Source organism: Mustela erminea, chromosome 1 (assembly GCF_009829155.1).
Source record: "Mustela erminea isolate mMusErm1 chromosome 1, mMusErm1.Pri, whole genome shotgun sequence".
Lineage (NCBI taxonomy): Eukaryota > Metazoa > Chordata > Mammalia > Carnivora > Mustelidae > Mustela > Mustela erminea.
In genome coordinates this window covers 78496741-78515343 of record NC_045614.1, presented here as the reverse complement: position 1 = coordinate 78515343, position 18603 = coordinate 78496741, and the positions used below count along the sequence as shown (strand labels likewise).

The 18603-nt window shown below is 38.2% G+C and overlaps 1 protein-coding gene across 4 annotated transcripts in view; it reads right to left on the bottom strand.

The window, feature by feature from the left end:
- The window catches only part of NGLY1 (N-glycanase 1), a 57603-nt gene extending 39232 nt beyond the window's left edge, over window positions 1-18371 (bottom strand). The window contains exons 1-4 of one of the 4 annotated variants that reach the window (XM_032327336.1): window positions 18099-18189; window positions 16379-16451; window positions 7305-7419; window positions 2594-2839 (exon numbers count right to left, since the gene is read on the bottom strand). In XM_032327336.1, coding sequence (XP_032183227.1) covers window positions 2594-2839; window positions 7305-7319 — 261 coding nt within the window. In that variant the 5' untranslated portion in view covers window positions 7320-7419; window positions 16379-16451; window positions 18099-18189. Of the gene's footprint in view, window positions 1-2593; window positions 2840-7304; window positions 7420-13367; window positions 13391-16378; window positions 16452-18098 lie in introns of those variants that run through there. The other 3 variants (XM_032327412.1, XM_032327148.1, XM_032327240.1) reach the window with 3 other exon arrangements.
- Window positions 18372-18603: the final 232 nt, after the last annotated feature.

Here is an 18603-nt window from a genome sequence, read left to right as displayed (position 1 = left end):
AGGCACCCCATTCAGTGCTTTTTAAATCTTTCTCTTGCTGCTTGCCTTTGGTCTATTTTAATTATCAATTAAGTACACCCACTCAAAATAGGCAAGGCAGGGGAACATAGCTGTCAAATTCTGTAACATAATAAATAGTGGTGATGAATGCTTAAAAAACAAAATACTTTTCTAAACTATGCATTCCAGTGATCCATGGATAAACAAGACTTGGTGATAAAAAATAAGATTAATTCTAATTTCTCTGAAGGAACTCAGAAAAAGATACTGTGTCCCAAGGACTAGAGAAATAAGAATTGGTAACAGACTGCCTATTAAAAGCATTTGTCTTTGGTAAAGTTTATTTTCCTCTAAACTCTACATTTGTTTTGTCAATAAAATGACATTTTGTTTTTAGTTTAGAATACAGAGGCTTTCTAGTGATTATAGAGTTTTAAAGGCCTCAAATTATATATGAATTACAAGGTTAAGAAAAAAAGAGGGGTGCCTGGGTGTCTCAGTCAGGTGGCTGCCTTCAGCTCAGGTCATGATCCCAGGGGCCTGAGATCCATCCCTGCATCGGGCTTTCTGCTCAGCAAGGAGTCTGCTTCTCCCTCTGTCCCTCCTCCTTCTCATACTCCCCCCAAAAAATAAATAAAATCTTTAAAAAAAAAAAAAAAAAGGAATGAAAAAAAAGAGGTTATAGAAGAGTCAGAAAATATGAATTTACCTCCGCCCTCAGAACACTAACAAAATACTACTTAGTCCAGGAAATAGCTATTTTGTAAAATAAAATGTTTTTGTGTATTACACGCTTTTCTGAAAAGCTGATTAGTACTGTGCATTTTAAATTGTAACAATGAAATTCAATCTTAAAAGGAAATCTTAAAAGATATATTCTAACACTATAGTTAGAAAACAAAAGAAACAGTGCTCAAAATGAAGTTAAATGTGCTTCTGTTATCAACCTTAATTGTAAAACTGAGGACAACCTCAGGTATTCCAATATGGAACACACATGCTCACAAGACGGGCACAAAAAGAAGCCACTGGGGCACATCTTAGATTTACTTTTTATTTCACTTTTTAAAAAAATTGTTGTATAAGTGCATAACATATTAGAAGTATATAATGTATAAGGAAATAGATGCTGGGTTATATACTCAACATTTTATTACTGTTAAGTTGTGTAACCAAAAACCACTCTTCTAAGGAATGGACAGACTAGGGTCACTATTATGTCACACTGGAGTTAAGTAGTTACATTTTTCTGTTACTCTGTGAATGAAGCAGCTCAGATACAAAAAGAATTATTATTACCAAGAGCAAACCTTTATAATTTACAAAGTCCTTTATAGTTTATGATGTTTTCACATATGCTATCTCATGGAATACCCACAGCCACTTAGTATCATTTCTAGTTGATCAGACATATCCAGTAATAGTTTCTAGAAGACATTTGTAAACACTAGTTGTGAAGCTAATTAGAGGAGAAAATATTTTCAAGACTTAAAAGTTAATCTAAGTAAATTGAAACACAAAGAAATATGTTTTAGAGGAATTAATTCTCCATTTAAAAAAAAGTCTGGAAACCAAAGGACAGTTAACACTGTCTCTTCCCCTGATAGCCTTTACCACCTTTATTCTTTATTTTTTAAAGACAAGCTTAGTGTCTTCTCAGCATAAACGAAGAAATGACCCCCAGGGAAGTGAGGTTAAGGACTCTGGAATTACTCAACTGGAGAAAATTAAGGGTAGATTTAATAACTGACTCTCTAATATAAGGTCTGCTTTATGGAGGACGACACTGACAAAATGTTTTATGAAAATTAAAATAAGAGGATACGAGTTGAAGCTGGTTAGTGATAAAATTACTATAGGAAAAAAAAAACAAAATGCGAAATCTTTCTGAGTGAAAATTCAGAGGAAAACTTAAGCACCGCTATCAAAAGGAATTTTTGTAAATAGGACAGTTTCCTATTAAATAAGATCAGTTCAGTGTATCAAGGATGCCTGTTAAGAGAAGAAAGTTTGATTGCAGTTCTTCAGAAGCATGTACTGCGTATGCCACTAACTGAACTTCATTAATCTGGTGGCACCCCCTCAATAAATTAATGCATTATTATTTACCTTAAAGAGGCTGATTTCTTTTACCAAACTGAGGGGTTAATAATGGTTAGGCTATTGGAATTAATAATGTTCATAATGAATGGCAGCAGGTAAAATTTAGATCAGAAGTACCAGTGCAGTAGAGGTTTGATTGCCATTGTCCAGCAAGTCTGTTACTCTGGTTTTAGGTTAAAGACATATGCTAACTAATGTTACTGATTTACGTACCAAGGCAATGGGTACATTTATGAATGATAAAATGATGAAATGCCCAAGAAGCAATGAACCAAAAGTTAAGATTTAAAAGTATAAAAAAAGATAACCATTCTCCCTACTTTGTTACAAATTTGACAATTTTTTAAAGACTGAAGGAAATCTGGATGAATTACAATTCTAAGAACCAACAATAACAAGAGCAAAAATTCAAGAATAAATCACAACATATTTCAAAGCTTTTGCTGTTTCAATACTTTGAACGGTTAAAAAGGTTTAATTCTAACATTACCGTTGAAGCAGTTGGTGGATTTGATGACTGTCCTTCACTGTTCCCTGCATGCTGGGTTAACCCACTAGGATTTGAAGGCTGTGTTACAGGAAGCTGGGTACTGGATGCAGGTTGCTGAGATAATTCAACTTTGTAACTCTTATTTGATCCATCCAATCTGCTACTTCTCTCTATGGCAATCAGGTCACGAATTTTTTGCAGCTGTTCCACTGAAGCTTTTTTGGGAAAGATAAGATGTGTTTCTCCCTGGAATTTATAAAATTGGGAAAAATTTTAGCCTTTGCTTTATACTGATAGTCATTCATATATATATATAAAATGAAATCAATACTATAGAATACCTCATAATTTTAACAATCATTCTCATTTCCTACCATTATGGTATTTTTTTTTTTTAAATAGTCAAAGGTAAAAAGTATCTATATATGAACCAGGAAGTTAAGAAAATTGGTCTCCTCCTTTGCATATAATGCTTAGCTTATCTGATTGGTTTAAAGGCCATTAGAAAAATACTTTCTTTTAGGAATAATAAGTTACAAAGTCTCATAAGAATTATAAAAATGCACATTCTTATCTTCTCTGCAATAGTATATGATACTACTATTCTCTGTGAAATTCCCTATGAAATAATAGTAACTACTAGAGACATAGCCATACAAAATGATCTGGGGTCAAGAAGTTTGACTCTCCAAACCCGAGACTTTGAAGAACAGCTACATGATTAGAAGTCTGGATGGGGGAGGGGGGTCCACTAATTTTTCCTAGAAAACAAAAAGTACAGCCTGGTGGTCAAGCCAAAACTATGGACTGTTAACAGTAATACAAAGGTGGTCCAAACAAAACAATCAAGCAATGAAAATCCCACTCAAGTAGTGATTCATTTAATGAATACCCATAATATAATCAGAGTGCTTTAAGACACAATAAACATTACAACGAAGCTCACAATGTGAAACAAATCACAAAACAAAAAAAAGTTAAATGAAATATCTTCAATAGAGTTTCAAAGCTGTGAGAAACAACAGTGTTAAAATAGAAATTCTACCAAATGGATATGAGATAAAATATTGTTAATGTGCTGTAGACAGACTTGTAGATTTTAAGCACTTAAATTAAGCTCCACAACAGAGAATGATCTATTTCCCTGGTGATGGCAAAACTTTCAGAATCAACTGACCATTACATTTCTCATTAATGACATGAAAATGAATTTCATATGAATCCCTTTTAAAAGGCTTTCAAAAGACGCCATTAAGCTCCATATATTCATTTCCCATAAAAGTTATAAAAACAAAACTATCATTTATTGTATTCATGTGTTCTAGGTGCTATGATAAACTTTTATGTATGTTATCTCAAGTAATTCTCACAACCATCCTGAAATGTAGGTATTAGGTTTACCCCTATTCTTTATATGAAATTATGAAAGCTCAGAAAAGTAAAATTATCTGCCTGATGCTATAGACTAATTGTTGGAGTAAACCTTGATCATTACATTAGAATTGACTACATCTTAGACTGAACAGGGCCCAAAAGCCATAAGCTTGTACTAATAGTTGGAAGTGTTGAACAAAAAATGAGTATTTCTACAGCTGTGATGGCATACATGATTAGCAAAAATTGGATCACAATGATTTCCCAACATTAGAAAGGAACCACCCCACATCTCTGATGAGGTTTCTCTTCAGAAATCAGGTATCTTGGCTGGAACCAAATATGGAGGTTTCCCATCTCATACTGTTAGTGCCGCAACACTGAGAGAGGCAGAAGACACCACGGGCTGAGGAAGAAATCCAGCATAACAGGTACCGGGATCTATGTTCAGTCCATACCTCAGAGAAGGCCCTGATAAGACAGAGGTGCTACTTGTGCCTTGCTCCCTTCCCTTCTAGCTTTACAGAACCAGTTTTAAAAGAATGTATGATTATGGCTAAAGGGTATGTACCAAAAAGTTTCATCAACTACACTGTCTTTTCACAAAAAGACAAAATTAGAGGCTTAATGCAAAAGGACAAAATTATAGGCTTAATGCACTAGATCTAATAACAGTTTGAAAAATTAATGAGAATTCCAGTATTGAACAAAATCCGTATTTCTCAACATATTTTTGCGAAGACAATTTTCACTATCAGATGCTAAGCCAACCTGGCTCTGCCCACTAAGTGCTGGTAATATCTTCCAGTCACCAAGACAACTAACCCCCGCCCCCCGCCATGGGACCTGGCGAGAATCACTTCACTCAGCAAGCTGGCTGAGTCACATATTCATGTGGATCCCAGTCTTTCTCAACCTCCTCAAAATCTTCACAAAGAATGTAGCCTCAGAGGCAAGTAGGCCCAAAAGTGCCCAAGATTTTAATATACAACGAACATTTTGGGACGGGTCTGAGATTCCTACTTCATTTTCAGCTTACTAAGTTTCTTTCTAATGGTAGAGTTCAGTTGCAGTTCCATTGGTTCCTTCTGCAACTTAGCCACACTGATAAAACATTTACTGCAGATGGGTCCTGAGGTGTGAAGTCTAACGACAATCAGAACCTTGAAGTATAAATTAGCCTGATCAAAACATGTTAATCTTTTCTGAAACTTGCTCCACTTGTGTCAAATACTACTCCAGCTCTCAATGTGGCTTGTTACCTGGCAATGGTATGACCAACCTTTGGGTCTGGCTGAGATGGGTTTTCTAGAATGCGGGATTTTGAGTCCTAAACCCAGGACAGCCCTAGGCAAACTGGGATGGTGGTCATCACACGCCGCACTCAAATATTTGTTGAATGAAACAACAAACATGATTCCACAGAATATGTGACATTTCAAAACTGAGAAATCAGTACAATTTCCAGTTGTCATTTACTAAATTTTTCTGTCATTTAACTAAAAAATCTGTATTTCCTTTAACGAAATCAGCAATGTTCTCAATTTTGCCTACTACACTTCAAAGTTCTTTATGTTCAGAGGTCTGTAACTAATAAGCAGATGACAACATAACTTCTATCTCTAGGTTGACCTTTCGTTTTGAGTTATGGACTCATATATTCAACTGCCTACTTTTTATCTCTACTTGAATGTTTAACAGTATATAGGTTATAATTATCCAAAAGAGAAGTAGTGATTTCTCTTGACATCTGCTACACACTCCAAGATGTCTCAATCTGAATTAATGGTACGTGTATCTATTTAGATGCTCAAACCAAAACCTAGTAGTATCCCTGATTCCTTCCTTTCCCTTGTACCCTACATTCATCAGCAAGTCCTGCAGGCTCTTCTTCAAAAAAAATTCTAGATGCCTCTACTTTTCCCCCATCTCCACTGCTATTAGTCTTTAATTCAACAAATGTTTTCTGAGTGCCTCAATGTGTTCTAGGAGCTAGCAACAGAGGGGACAAAAAGACAAAAGGCTCTGCCCTCAGGGAACTTATATAAACCATTTTTGTTTCTCCTTTAGGCTGAAAAAAGCTTTCTAACTGGTCTCCCTGCTTGATCCCTTGCCCCCATCCCAGAACATCCAGAACATTCTCTATACAGCCGCTAATGTAATCTTTTAAACATTCTTCCCTGCCTAAAACCTTCCTATGGTTTCCCATCTCACTTATAACGAAGTCCAAGTCTTTATCCCCACACCCTGGATTCTGCTGGCCTGTGTAGCTACTCTCTGTGCCAAAGCTAATCCTACTAGAAGTCTGTTGCACACCTGAATGCTTCTGTTTGAAGTACTCTTACCTGAGGGCTTCTTTTCATTTAGTTCCCAGCTCAAATATTATCTCCTGAGAGGCCTTCCCTGACCACTCATTCTTCTTACATAGCTGCTCACCTCTACAGCTGCTTTTTAGTTTATTAGCATGCCTTATTTTCTTTTTTGCACTCATCTTTGCTTTCACGTCTACTGTTGTCTAACCTATTAGAATCAGGCTTCATGTGAGATGGGATCATTTTCTCTAGTTCACTACTATACCCTTCAGGGCCTGAAACAGAATCTAGGGAGAAAAGCAGAGAGGCAGGAAGGAAAATACTTCTTATGGCAACTCAGCATATCTCTTTTTAACAATTTCTATAGCCTTGACATTTCTGACTGCTATGGATTGCTGTGCATCCACAACCTGGCTCAAAGTCTTTCAATAGTCCATAAACTAGAAATGGTTAAGCATATATACATAAAGAAAACTGACAATATTGATAACTTTCATTGTGTCATAAAATTAAGCTATGCCATAAGACTTGAGAAGATGAAAACACTGAACTTTTATTTTGACTAAAAAACAACAAAAAAAGTACTGACATTCTTCTCTTCTGTCACAGAAGAAATCCCTTACATGTGTCAACTTAACTCAGCTTTTCTGCATTTACTCTTTTCAATTCTTACTGGAGAAAGGTGGTTAGACCGTGCTAGTATTTATGTATACTTAGAAATCAGATTTTTGCCAAAAGTCTAAAGTGACCCACAATTTGGTCTTTGGGTTGTACATCTGACCTTCCTGTTCTAAAAAATTAACACTTGAAAGAATTTTTCCTGTGGGAGAGTTGTTATACTTTACTGTGATTTCATAATTATTTACTGTAACTTTTAAATATCTAATAGGTGAAGAAGTAATTAGTTCCACAGATTTTCAAAATAATATATTAATTTAAAAATATATCTTATTTAGATATTTATCCATCAACATTATAATAAATTCTTTATATGTGAACCAGGGAAAAGAAACCCTTTAACTTACCTCTTCAAAGCCCATTTCAAATAAACACTCAACGGCTCCTCTAACAGGTAAGAGTCTAGTAGAAAAAGCTGTGTTTCCAATCCGGATAGATCTATATTTTTCATCATTAGGGTTTCTGATTTAAATAAAAAAAAGTATGATTATTTACAACAATTTACACGTTCCAAAGTGTTTTTGCACTCCTTTTTACATTTTATACTGGCTATACTGGCTACGAGGTAGTAAGGTTCCCAGCCTTAAAGAAAAAGGAAGCACAGTCCAGAAAAATAGCCGGATTTTGTGATTCTTACCTCAATATACAGTTACTACCACCTTACTGTTTAATTTCAGAGCTAATGATATTAATGCTTCCATAAGGGAAATCCATGCGACATGTTAATTCTATGCTGTTAAAGCCACATACCTTTATGAGTTTTTAGGTTGCTAAGAAAAAAAATCTAGGTAAGCTCCAGACATGGGTGCAAGTTTTGCCTATTTTGTTCTGACTGATCAATCAAGAATGGTGCCTGATGCATATAAATGGCAGTTAATAAATACTTGTGAAATGAATGAATAAAAGAAACTAAGAAGCTTTACAAAAAAGGATCACAGTTCCTCAAAGACTTTACCCCTGACAAATACAAATCCAGGTATACCTTAGAGTCAGTTGATTTTCTTTCTTCCCTAGACCAATGATTGTTTTTATACTAAGTTCTGCTTCAGCTCAAGATACATTTTTGTCAGAGCCAAAAATTATTTTTACCATGATTAAGATTTTGGTATCACATGGGATGAGACCAGCATACGAAAAACTTTGATATTTTTAATAACCTTGATAAATCAGAAAGGCTGTATTAAAAAAAAACAACAACAGAAAATAATACAAGGTTAAGATAACCACACTATTGGGGTACCTGGGTGGGACAGTCCAGTTAAGCATCTGCCTTGGCTCAGGTCATGATCCTGAGGTCCTGGGATCGAGTCCTGAATTGGGTTCCCTGCTTCTCCCTTTCCCTGTGCCCTCCCTCCCCGCTCATGTTCTCTCAAATAAATAAATAAATAAAATAAAAAAAAATAATGACACCATTTATTATACTTTTATTATACAAAGGAACTTCAGAACATAATTTAGGATGGTGAAATTTTTTAAAATTTTATTTATCTGTCAGAGAGAGAGGGAAAGAGAGAGACAGCATGCTCTCAAGGACAAGCAGGGGGAATGGCAGGCAGAGGGAGAACCAGACTCCCTGCTGAGCAAGGAGTGCGATGCTGGACTTGATCACAAGACCCTGGGGGATCATGACCTGAGCCAAAGGCAGACACTTAGCTGAATGAGCCACCCAGGAATCCCGATGAGCAAATTTCATATCTGATACAAACTCCCTTGCAATAGTAGTGGCTTCCATTACCACTATTCTAAGAAGGATTCTGAGGCCGTGTCAGGGGTCCATAGGAAGGAGTGCTGAGGCCATCTGTCTGGACTATGGAATGGTGATGATGGACAAATGCTAGCAACTGCTAGCAACCATTAAGCATTTTTGTCCTAATTTGTAGAAATTTCAACATATTTCACATTTGTTTTCTATCAAGCAACTCTCTATTGCCAAACTGTCATATATATATAAATCTTTTTTAAACTTTAATTTCAAAAACTGTACAAGTTTATTACAGAATACTCAGAGATAAAGGTCTAAAATAGTATTATTCAAAAGGTCCACAGACTGGTCCCCACCTGTAAACTCCTTGTTAGTCATTCATGAGAAGTGCAGAAATTGAGACTACTCAGCAATTTTATAACAATTTGCCATGAAATTTTTATTGTACTTTACAAAGTTACAGAGCCACAAAAAATTGGAAATTAAAAATGAAAACACTGTTCTTCAACATGGATGGTTAAAAAACACAAAGAAAAATATATGTGCCACTCTTTTATTCTTTGTTTTAAATGAGAGTTTCTTAACCTTGGCATTATTGACATTTGAGGTCTTTGTTGTAGGGACTGCCCTGAACACAGCAAGATACTTAGCATCCCTAGCATTTATGCCACATTATATCAAAAGTGTGCCTCCTTTTCTTACCACTTAAAAAACATTAAACTATACAATATTCTTACTTTATCAAGGCCAGTTATAGATAAATGAAGCATCTTTTCATGATATTCAACACATTTTACAGGGTCATAACCATCAGTACCACCAGGATGATAGAATGCACTGGTGCAAAACTGCCTGATTTTTTTTTAACCTATTTTTCCCCCAATAGCTCCCAGACTTTTATAAGATCAGTCTTTCTCTGGCTTTAATTTTATATTTTTTCCTCCCTCTTTCACCACTGTTTAAAAATTCTTATAAAACCTAGACTAGTTGATCTGATACAGCTTATTATTTTGATACATGTTTAAAAGTAATTCTTGATACAGCTTTTCTGGTCTAGTCTAGTCAGCAATTTTCTGTCTTTTAACATTATGGGCCTCACAATGCCATTTATCTGTTTTTCTCACTAAAAAAATAATGCAAACAAAAGCAAACCAAAAAGACAAACAGTAATGTCTGGCTACCCAAATTCTATCTTCCTGTTTTTAAATATGCTGAGTACACCAGCCATAGCACTGAACATACAATAGTGCCAAAAGTTTGTCCTGAAGCCCTCAAAGGCAGAGGGAATTTGGCCATAAAGCCATCAGAGCTCAAATCCAACAGATCCCATTCCCTGCCTCTGGAAAAGTACAAACAAACACTTTCTAAATCTCTAGCTTCACAACATCATCCCCAAGTATCCACCATCCTTGAACTCGTTACTATTCTCCTTATCTGGCAGTGGCTAAAGTAGCCCTAAGGATCACGTTTATTTTTGCTTCATTTTCTTCTTTCATTAACTTAATTTCCTCTGTAGATTTTTCTCAAGTATTTTTTGCTGTAATAATTCAATGTGTTTTTTTCTACCTCTGCTGACCCTTAACTATTTCTGCAATTTGTAATATTTATCTTGCTTGTTTGCAATAATTTTTACTTTTTTTTTTTTTTGGTGCGTTTGTTGGACGATGTTAAAAAGAATGGGTCGTGAAAGGGCAGCAAAATGTCCTGCACCTCACTACCACTTTGAATACATTTTGCTGTCTTTGTTTTTATTACTGAATGGTAGAAAAAAATCCATGCTTTTTACCTTCAAAGTCAGAACTGACCATATATTTAAGATCTCAAGACACACTCAGGGATCTGGGTGGCTCAGTCAGTTGAGGGTCAGGTTCTTAGTTTCGGCTCAGGTTATGATCTCAGGATCATGGGATCAAACCCTCAGGTCAGGCTTTGTGCTCAGCATGGGGTTTGCTTGTGATTCTTTCCCTGCTCCTCTCACTTCTAAATCCTACTCCCCCACCCCCTTCTCTCTAAAATAAACAAAAAAATAAAATCTTTAAAAAAAAAGATTTGTTTCTAAAAGACTTAATTTGAGAGAGAGTGAGAGCATACGCGCATGACTGCACATAAGCAGGCTCCCCGCTCGGTAGGGAGTCCAGATGCAGGGCTTGTTGAAGGGCTTGATCCCCTGACCCTGGGCTCATGACTTTAGCCAAAGGCAGACACTTAACTGCCTGAGCCACCCAGGCACCCAAAAAAGATCCTAAGACATGTTAACAGTAGGTTTCCCAGAGGTCACAGACTCAGAAAAAAGAAAACCTTCAATGTTTTTATTTTAGAATTTCAGAAATGCTGGTAATTAAATATATTTAGCCATTTACTGGCCCTCTACCTCTTTAGAGTTCATAATCTTAGAAAGGGTTTACATAAATAGAAATCTAGTACACAAGAGATCCTATAATCTTGTATTTATTACTAATCACAAAAGTTGATTTGCAGGCCATTTAGAAAATAGAAAATATTTCTAGTCCTTCTGAAAATCTATTCTGTGATACATGTAAATTTTTCAAAAACATCTTTAGAACCATCTGGGAACCATCTCTGACTCTAACTCTACCACTCTATGTGGCTGACAAAAAGGGAACCACACACATAATCTAGCTTGTTCAACATGAAAAAAACTGAATAATCTCTTTTGCAACAATCCTATAATGCAGGCATTTTTCTTTCCTCTTAAAATTGAGGAAACTGGGGACACCTGGGTGGCTCAGTTGGTTGAGCTGCTGCCTTTGGCTCAGGTCATGATCCCAGAGTTCTGGGATCAAGTCCCGCGTTGGGCTCCTTGGTTGGCGGGGAGCCTGCTTCTCTCTCTGCCTCTGCCTGCCACTCTGCCTGCTTGTATGCTCTCTCTCTCTCTCTCTTTGACAAATAAATAAATAAAATCTTTAAAAAAAAAAAAATTGAGGAAACTGAAACCCAGAGACTTTACATAAATTGCCTAGAGCCACATTTCTCTTAGGGAATGGCTGACTGGGATTCAAACCATTGGTCTGATTACAAAGCTTACATACTCTCCACGATACACTATACCAACAAACTCACCAATCCTCAATTAACTTCCCTCTCTCAATTTCTCTAGTTGTCAATAGTCACCTAGATTAGAAAGCTGAAGTTATTTGAATTATTTTGTCTCCTCTACTCATTGCATTCTGTCATCAAGAACTGCCAATCCCTGCCTCTGATTGTTCTTTCTACATTCTATCCCCAATTATGCTTATGATTACTGTAATAGCTTCACAAATGAAACCCATGCTTGTGCCTTACATCACTATTCTACATGAAACTCCTTCATGTTTCTCTTTGACTCTAGAAAGTAAAATTATTTTCTCTTGCCTCTTATGTCAAACATATGTTCTCTGCTATTCCTTGAACCTATCCCATCTTACCAAACCTCCATTCTCAAAACTCTCCCACACTAGGTCCCTCTGCTATCTCCAGACATAAACATGTAACTTCTTGAACACTGTCTTCCAATTGTTCTCTAGATTTAATGCTGTGGCTACTTTCCATACTTGTGTTCTTCTCCTAAACATAACTTTTTTCTTGGAAGAAACCACTTTCCATTCTTGGCCCTTCCCAACCATACGCAGTGCAGTTTGTAACCAAAAACTGTGTGCAGTTTGCAAAGGAAATCAACCATCTTTTTTAAAGAATGAAAGGAGCAAATTATCTACGGAACACATGCTAGTCAAACTATTATGAACTTTACAAAGCAGATTAGTACTGAGACAGCTCATCTTTATCTAGAAGTTAGTGAACTAAAAAAAAAAAAAAAAGGTAAAAAGTCTCAAACCCATAGCATATCGTATTGAATTAGCTTACATTTTATTCTAGAATTTCATTAGCTTTATGACTCTTAGTTGGGGAATAAGCAAACATCACCTGAAGCAGAAATCTGAAATGTAATCAAAGGTATTATCTTCATTTGAGTGCAGTGACAAGTAATGCTGTTAAAAAAACAAAACAAGGGGTGCCTGGGTGGGTTGGGTCATGATCTTAGGGTCCTGGATCAAGCCCTGTATCAGGGTCTCTGTTTGGCAGGAAGCCTTCTTTTCCCTCTCCCTCTGCTGCTCCCCCTGCTTGTGCCCTCTGACAAATAAAATCTTAATAATAAAAAAACAAACAAACAAACAAAACACCTACTAATGAAATTCTTATTTCAGCACTTATTTCATAAGATACTATGTCAAACCCTGAGGCAGGAACAAGATTTATCAAGACAACATCCCTGACATAGTCCCTTATCTTTAACACCGATCAATTTCCCAAAACAGCCAAAGGAACAGAACTCTTGGTTTTCTCTATTCTTAAACAAGTCAGAGTAATGGATCTATAAGGTAGTGTAGTTAGAATAAAAAAGAGATAAGAGGTTTTTCTGTTTAGAGGTTAACAAGTCACTGGACTTAGAAGTGGAAAAAAGAGTATTTTCTAACTTCCTGAAGACTAAAGGAATTTAAACTCTAATTTAAGAGCAGGGACTAATACTACTGTAAGCGCAGCTCTGAGGTATTACAGTTTTGAGTCTAGACCACTGTAATAAAGTGAACATTACACTAAAGCAAGTCAAACGAATTTTTAAAATTTCCCACTCCATATAAAAGTTATGTTTATACTATTCGGTAGTCTATTAAGTGTTTAATAACATTATGTTTTTAAAAATTGTACATACCTTAATTAAACATACTTTAATGCTAAAAAATGTTAACTACCATACAAATTTTCAGTGAATTGTAATCTTTTTGCTGGTGGAGGGTTTGCCTCAATGTTGATGGTTGCTAAAGGCTGGTGTCGGTGGGGCAATTTCCTAAAACAAGACAATGAAGTTTGCTGTATCAATTGACCCTTTCTTTCATGAACAATTTCTCTGTAACATGCAATGCTGTTTGATAGAACATCTTCCAAAATTGGAGTCAGTCCCCTCAAACCCTGTTGCTGCTTTATCAACAAACTATGTTATAGTCTAAATTCATTGTTGTCATATTAACAATCTTCACAGCATCTTCACCAGCAGATTCCATATCAGGACACCACTTCCTTTGCTAATCCATTAAGAAGCAACTCTTCATCCATGAAAGTTTTATCAAGAGATTGCAGCAATTTAGCTGTATCTGTAGGCTCCACTTTTTATTTTTTAAAAGATTTTATTTATTTATTTGACAGATATAGATCACAAGTAGGCAGAGAAGCAGGCAGAGAGAGAGGGGAAGGGAAGCAGGCTCCCCGCTGAGCAGAGAGCCCAAGGCAGGGCTTGATCCCAGGACCCTGGGATCTTGACCCCAGTCGAGGGCAGAGGCTTAACCCACTGAGCCACCCAGGTGCCCCTACAGGTTCCACTTCTAATTTGAGTTCTCTTGCGTTTCCACCACATTTGTAGTTCCCTCCTCCACTGAAGTCTTTCCTCAAAGTCATCCATGAGGGTTGGAATCTATTTCTTCCAAATGCCTAATAAGGTTGATATTTTGACCCCCTTCCATGAATCACAAATGTTAATGGTATCTAGAATGAGGAATCCTTTCTAAAAGTTTGTCAACTTACTTTGTCCCGATCCATCAGAGGAATTATTATCTATGGCAGCTATAGCTCTACAAAATGTAATCGTTAAAGACTTGAAAGTCCAAATGACTCCTTGATCCATGTGTTGCAGAATGGGTGTGGCAGAATGATGTTAGCAGGCATGAAAACAACATTATGTTACTGTACATTTCCATCAGAGCTCTTAGGTGACCAGGTGCATTGTTAATGAGCAGTATTTTGAATGAAATCTTTTTTCCTGAGCAGGTCTCAACAGTGGCAGTCAGTAAATTGCATAGCAAATAGATGTGCTGTCATCCAGGCTTTGTTTTTTCCATTTACAGAGTATAGGCCAAATAGATTTGGCATAATTCTTAAGGGCCCTAGGATTTTCAGCGTGGTTAATAAGACTGACTTCAACGTAAAGTCACCAGCTATAAAGACATCAACCTGTCTTTTGAAGTCAGACATTGACTTCTCTTTTCTAGCTATGAGATCTTAGATGCCATCTTCTTCCAATAAAAGGCTATCTGGTCTACACTGAAAATCTGTTGTAGTGTAGCCACCTTCATGAATCACCTTAGCTAGGTCTTCTGGACAACTTGCAGCTTCTCATCAGCACTTGCTGCTACTTGCTGCTCTTTTGTGTTATGGAAACAACCTCTCTCCTTACACCTCATTGACCAACCTCAACTAACCTGCAACTTTTCTTCTTCAGTTTTCTCACCTCTCTCAACCTTCAGAGAACTGAAGATGTAGGGCCTTGCTCAGGATTAGGCTTTGGTTTTAGGAAAATGTTGTGGTTGGCTTCATCCTCTATCTAGACCACTAAAACTTCTTCCATTAGTAGCAATAAGGCTGTTTTGCCTTCTCATCATTTGTGTGTTCACTGGAGTAGCACTTTTAATCTCCTTAAAGCACTTCTCTTAAAAAACCAAAAACCAAAAAACAGAAAACAAAACAAGAACTTCTCTTTTGCATTTGCAACTTGGCTGTTTGGTACAATAGGCCTACCTTTTGGGCTATCATGGATTTTGACATGCCTTCACTAAGCTGAATTACTTCTAGTTTTGGGTTTAAACTGAGAGACTTGCAGCCCTTCCTTTCACTGCAACACCTGGCCACTGCAGGGTTACTGATGGGCCTAATTTCAATAATTATTGTGTGTAAGGACACAGGGAGGCCTAAGGAAGAGAGAGGGACAGGAGAAGGGCCAATGGGTGGAGCAGTCAAAACACACACAGCCTTTATAGATTAAGTCTACCATCTTATGTAGGTACAGCTGGTGCATCCTAAAACAGTATTAACATCAAAGATAACTGATCACAGAAGAAAGAAGATGTGGTATACATAACCACAATGGAATATTATTCAGTCATAAAAAGAATGAGATCTTATCATCTGCAACAACATGGATGGACCTAGATAAATGGCATTATGATAAGAGAAGTAAGTCAAAAAGAGAAAGACAAATAACACATAATTTCACCTCTATGTGGATAAAAAAAACAAAATAAACAAAAATTAGAATCAAACACATAAAAACAGAGTACAAAAGATGGTTGCAGGGGTGGAGGGGGAAATGTAAGATGGGCAAAATGGGTGAAGGGGAGTGGGAGATATAGGCTTCCAGTTATAGAATAAGTAAGTCACGGGTGTGGGGGTGGGGCGCCTGGCTGGCTCAGTCAGTAGAGCATGTCACTCTTCATCTTGGGGTCATGAGTTCAAGCCCCACACTGGACACAGCTCAGTTTAAAAAAAAAGTCATAGAGATAAGAGATACATATAAGGAATATAGTTAATGGTGTTATAATAGAACTGTATGTGATGGATGGCAACTACACTTGTGAGCACTACAAAATGTATAGACTTGTAGAATCACTATGTTGTACTAGTGAAACTAATGTAACATTGTGTGTAAACTATATTTCAATTAACTGAAAGAGCTCACTGATCACAGGTCACCAAAACAAATATAACAATGAAAAAGTTTGAATATTACAAGAATTACCAAAATGTGACACAGAGATACACAGTGTGCTATTGGAAAAAAATGGAACCAACAGACTCACTCAACACCACAAAACTTCAATTTGTAAAAAACAAAACAAACAAAAAGCCAGTATTTGCAAAGCACAATAAAGTGAAGAGCAATAAAACAAGGTATACCTGTACTTAAACTAACAAGGGTAGCTTTTCATACCATCTTCAATTATGAGTTCCAGATTCCTAATTCAATACCCTTTGAATCAGAAACAGAAATCAGATCAGAAACACAAGCCATACGAAAGACTGTAAAATGAACTGACAGCATGCCAAGCTTCTTCTATGAGTTTGATAAATATTCATAATGGTAATTATGATGCCAAGTCATTATTTGCATGCAAAGTTTTCCTTCCTCAAAACACCTTGATCTTAGCATTTTGGGTTTCACTAGATTAAAAGCAGAAGTGAATCCTATTACAAGGCCACTTCCCTTTTCTGAATAATGGGATTTAAATAGTTTGGTGGCTTTCCAGTTTGGAGGTCCCAGCTCAGTAAGACCTAGAGGACTCAGCTTATGAGTTCATTCATGCAGAGTCTATTGGCATCCCTGTGCTTTGAAGACCTGTTAGACCTCACAAGGTAGAGGTGAGTTGAGAAGGTGTCACAGAGGAGAAAGGCAGTCTCCACATAGGTCACAATGTGTAGCTGTGTACACTACACATGCTGCACATCCCTTATGGCATTTGGCATATAATAAAGGCTCATTTTTCCTTCAATTTACTTTTAAAATCCTTAATGCTACCTCTATGAACAATGTATTGCCATGAACAATGAAATACCGTGGGTTAAAACACTACATTTGTAACCATTGTCTCTAAAATTGGGTCACATCAAATCTATAACCTTGAAACTAAGAATTTCCTTTTAGACTTCATGCCAATATACCCACCACTTAGAAGAAAAAGTGCACCAAGGGGTGAGGTGGGCGAGAGTACCTCTCAGGGTGACCTGATGAATAAGGTAACCCCACAAGTACCTGGCAGCTGGAGCTCTTTTTTTACCCTCGGTTCCATTTCCCTCCCCCACACAAGCCACTACATGATTTGATCTAAGAACTGAAGCAGATAATGATTCAAAATGAATAATCAAACTTGCATCCCAATTCCCCAAACCTGTAAGGTCCCTTAAGGATCTACAAGTGTACTTTTGCTCACAAGAGAATGAAACAAATTACTCTCAGCCAAGGTAACCTTTATCCATTCTTATTTAAAAGGTCATGTTGAAAAGCAGAATACCGGCATCAATATGAAAATTATAACTTTAATATGGTTAATAATATTTCAACCAACAAAAGCGGGCAGGAAAAGACCATAAAAATGTAAATCCCCCACCACTTCAGTAGTAGTAGGCTTTAATATTAAGGTAGTCACAAAACGTTGGGGCGAGGATTTTGTCGAGACTAACTTCTCATAAGCCTGTGGCTAAGGCACTCTGTTGGATAAAATCCACGCATTGGGAATGAAACACTGTTACCGTTTCTGTGCTGACATTAAGACAGCTAACCCGAAAGGAGGCAAATGTTTAGGGTACGCCTTCTCACCTTCCTCCACCCTGCGCCATCCCCGCGACCTCCAGTTCACCCTAGAACACCCCGACATTACGTACCAAGTCACAAGTGCAAAGAAACTTACTCTTCTCGGGAGGGAGTAGCCAGACCGGGTCTCGAGGCCCCTGGCCCGTGGGCTCCGATACTGAGCCAAGGCCGGTTCAGACCCCAGTCCCTTTTGGCCTCGCCACCCTTCGGGGCCCGAGCGGGCACCCCTAAACCCAGGCCAACAAGGCGCCCCCTCACCGTCCGCCGTGGCACCCTCTCTCCCCTCCGCGCGACTCCTCAGCCCCGCACCTGAGGATGTTGTCCGCATAGGTGAGCAACAGCTTGGAGGCCTCCAGAAAGGTCTCCGGGGTGTTCTGGCACAGCTCGGCCACTGCCTGGGACGCGGAACCCGACGAGCCGCCCAGCGCCGCTGCCGCCATGCTTGAGCGCCCGCGGCCGTCGCCGCCCCTCGCGCGCCGCGTCCCGCACTGAGCAGGCGCTACAGCGCGCTGCCTCCTCTGCGGCGAGCCGGGAGGGGCGGGGCACTCGACCCGGAGGTCGGGGGCTCGGCGGGGAGGGGCAGGGGCAGGGGCCGAGGCGGGGGTGGCCTCAGCCGGGCGGGCTGCGGGCGTCTCTGGGACAGTCGGGGGTTTGGACCTGGAGTCCAAACCTGGCGTCATCGCCAGGGCCTCGGGCTTCGATCAGAAAGAAGGGGCGGGGTGCTTGGTTGTCAGGGCCCGGGGGCTTCAGCTGGGTGGGGCAGGGAGATGCTGGCCCACGCTGGCCAGTTTGTCCCAGAAACCCCGCTCCTTCC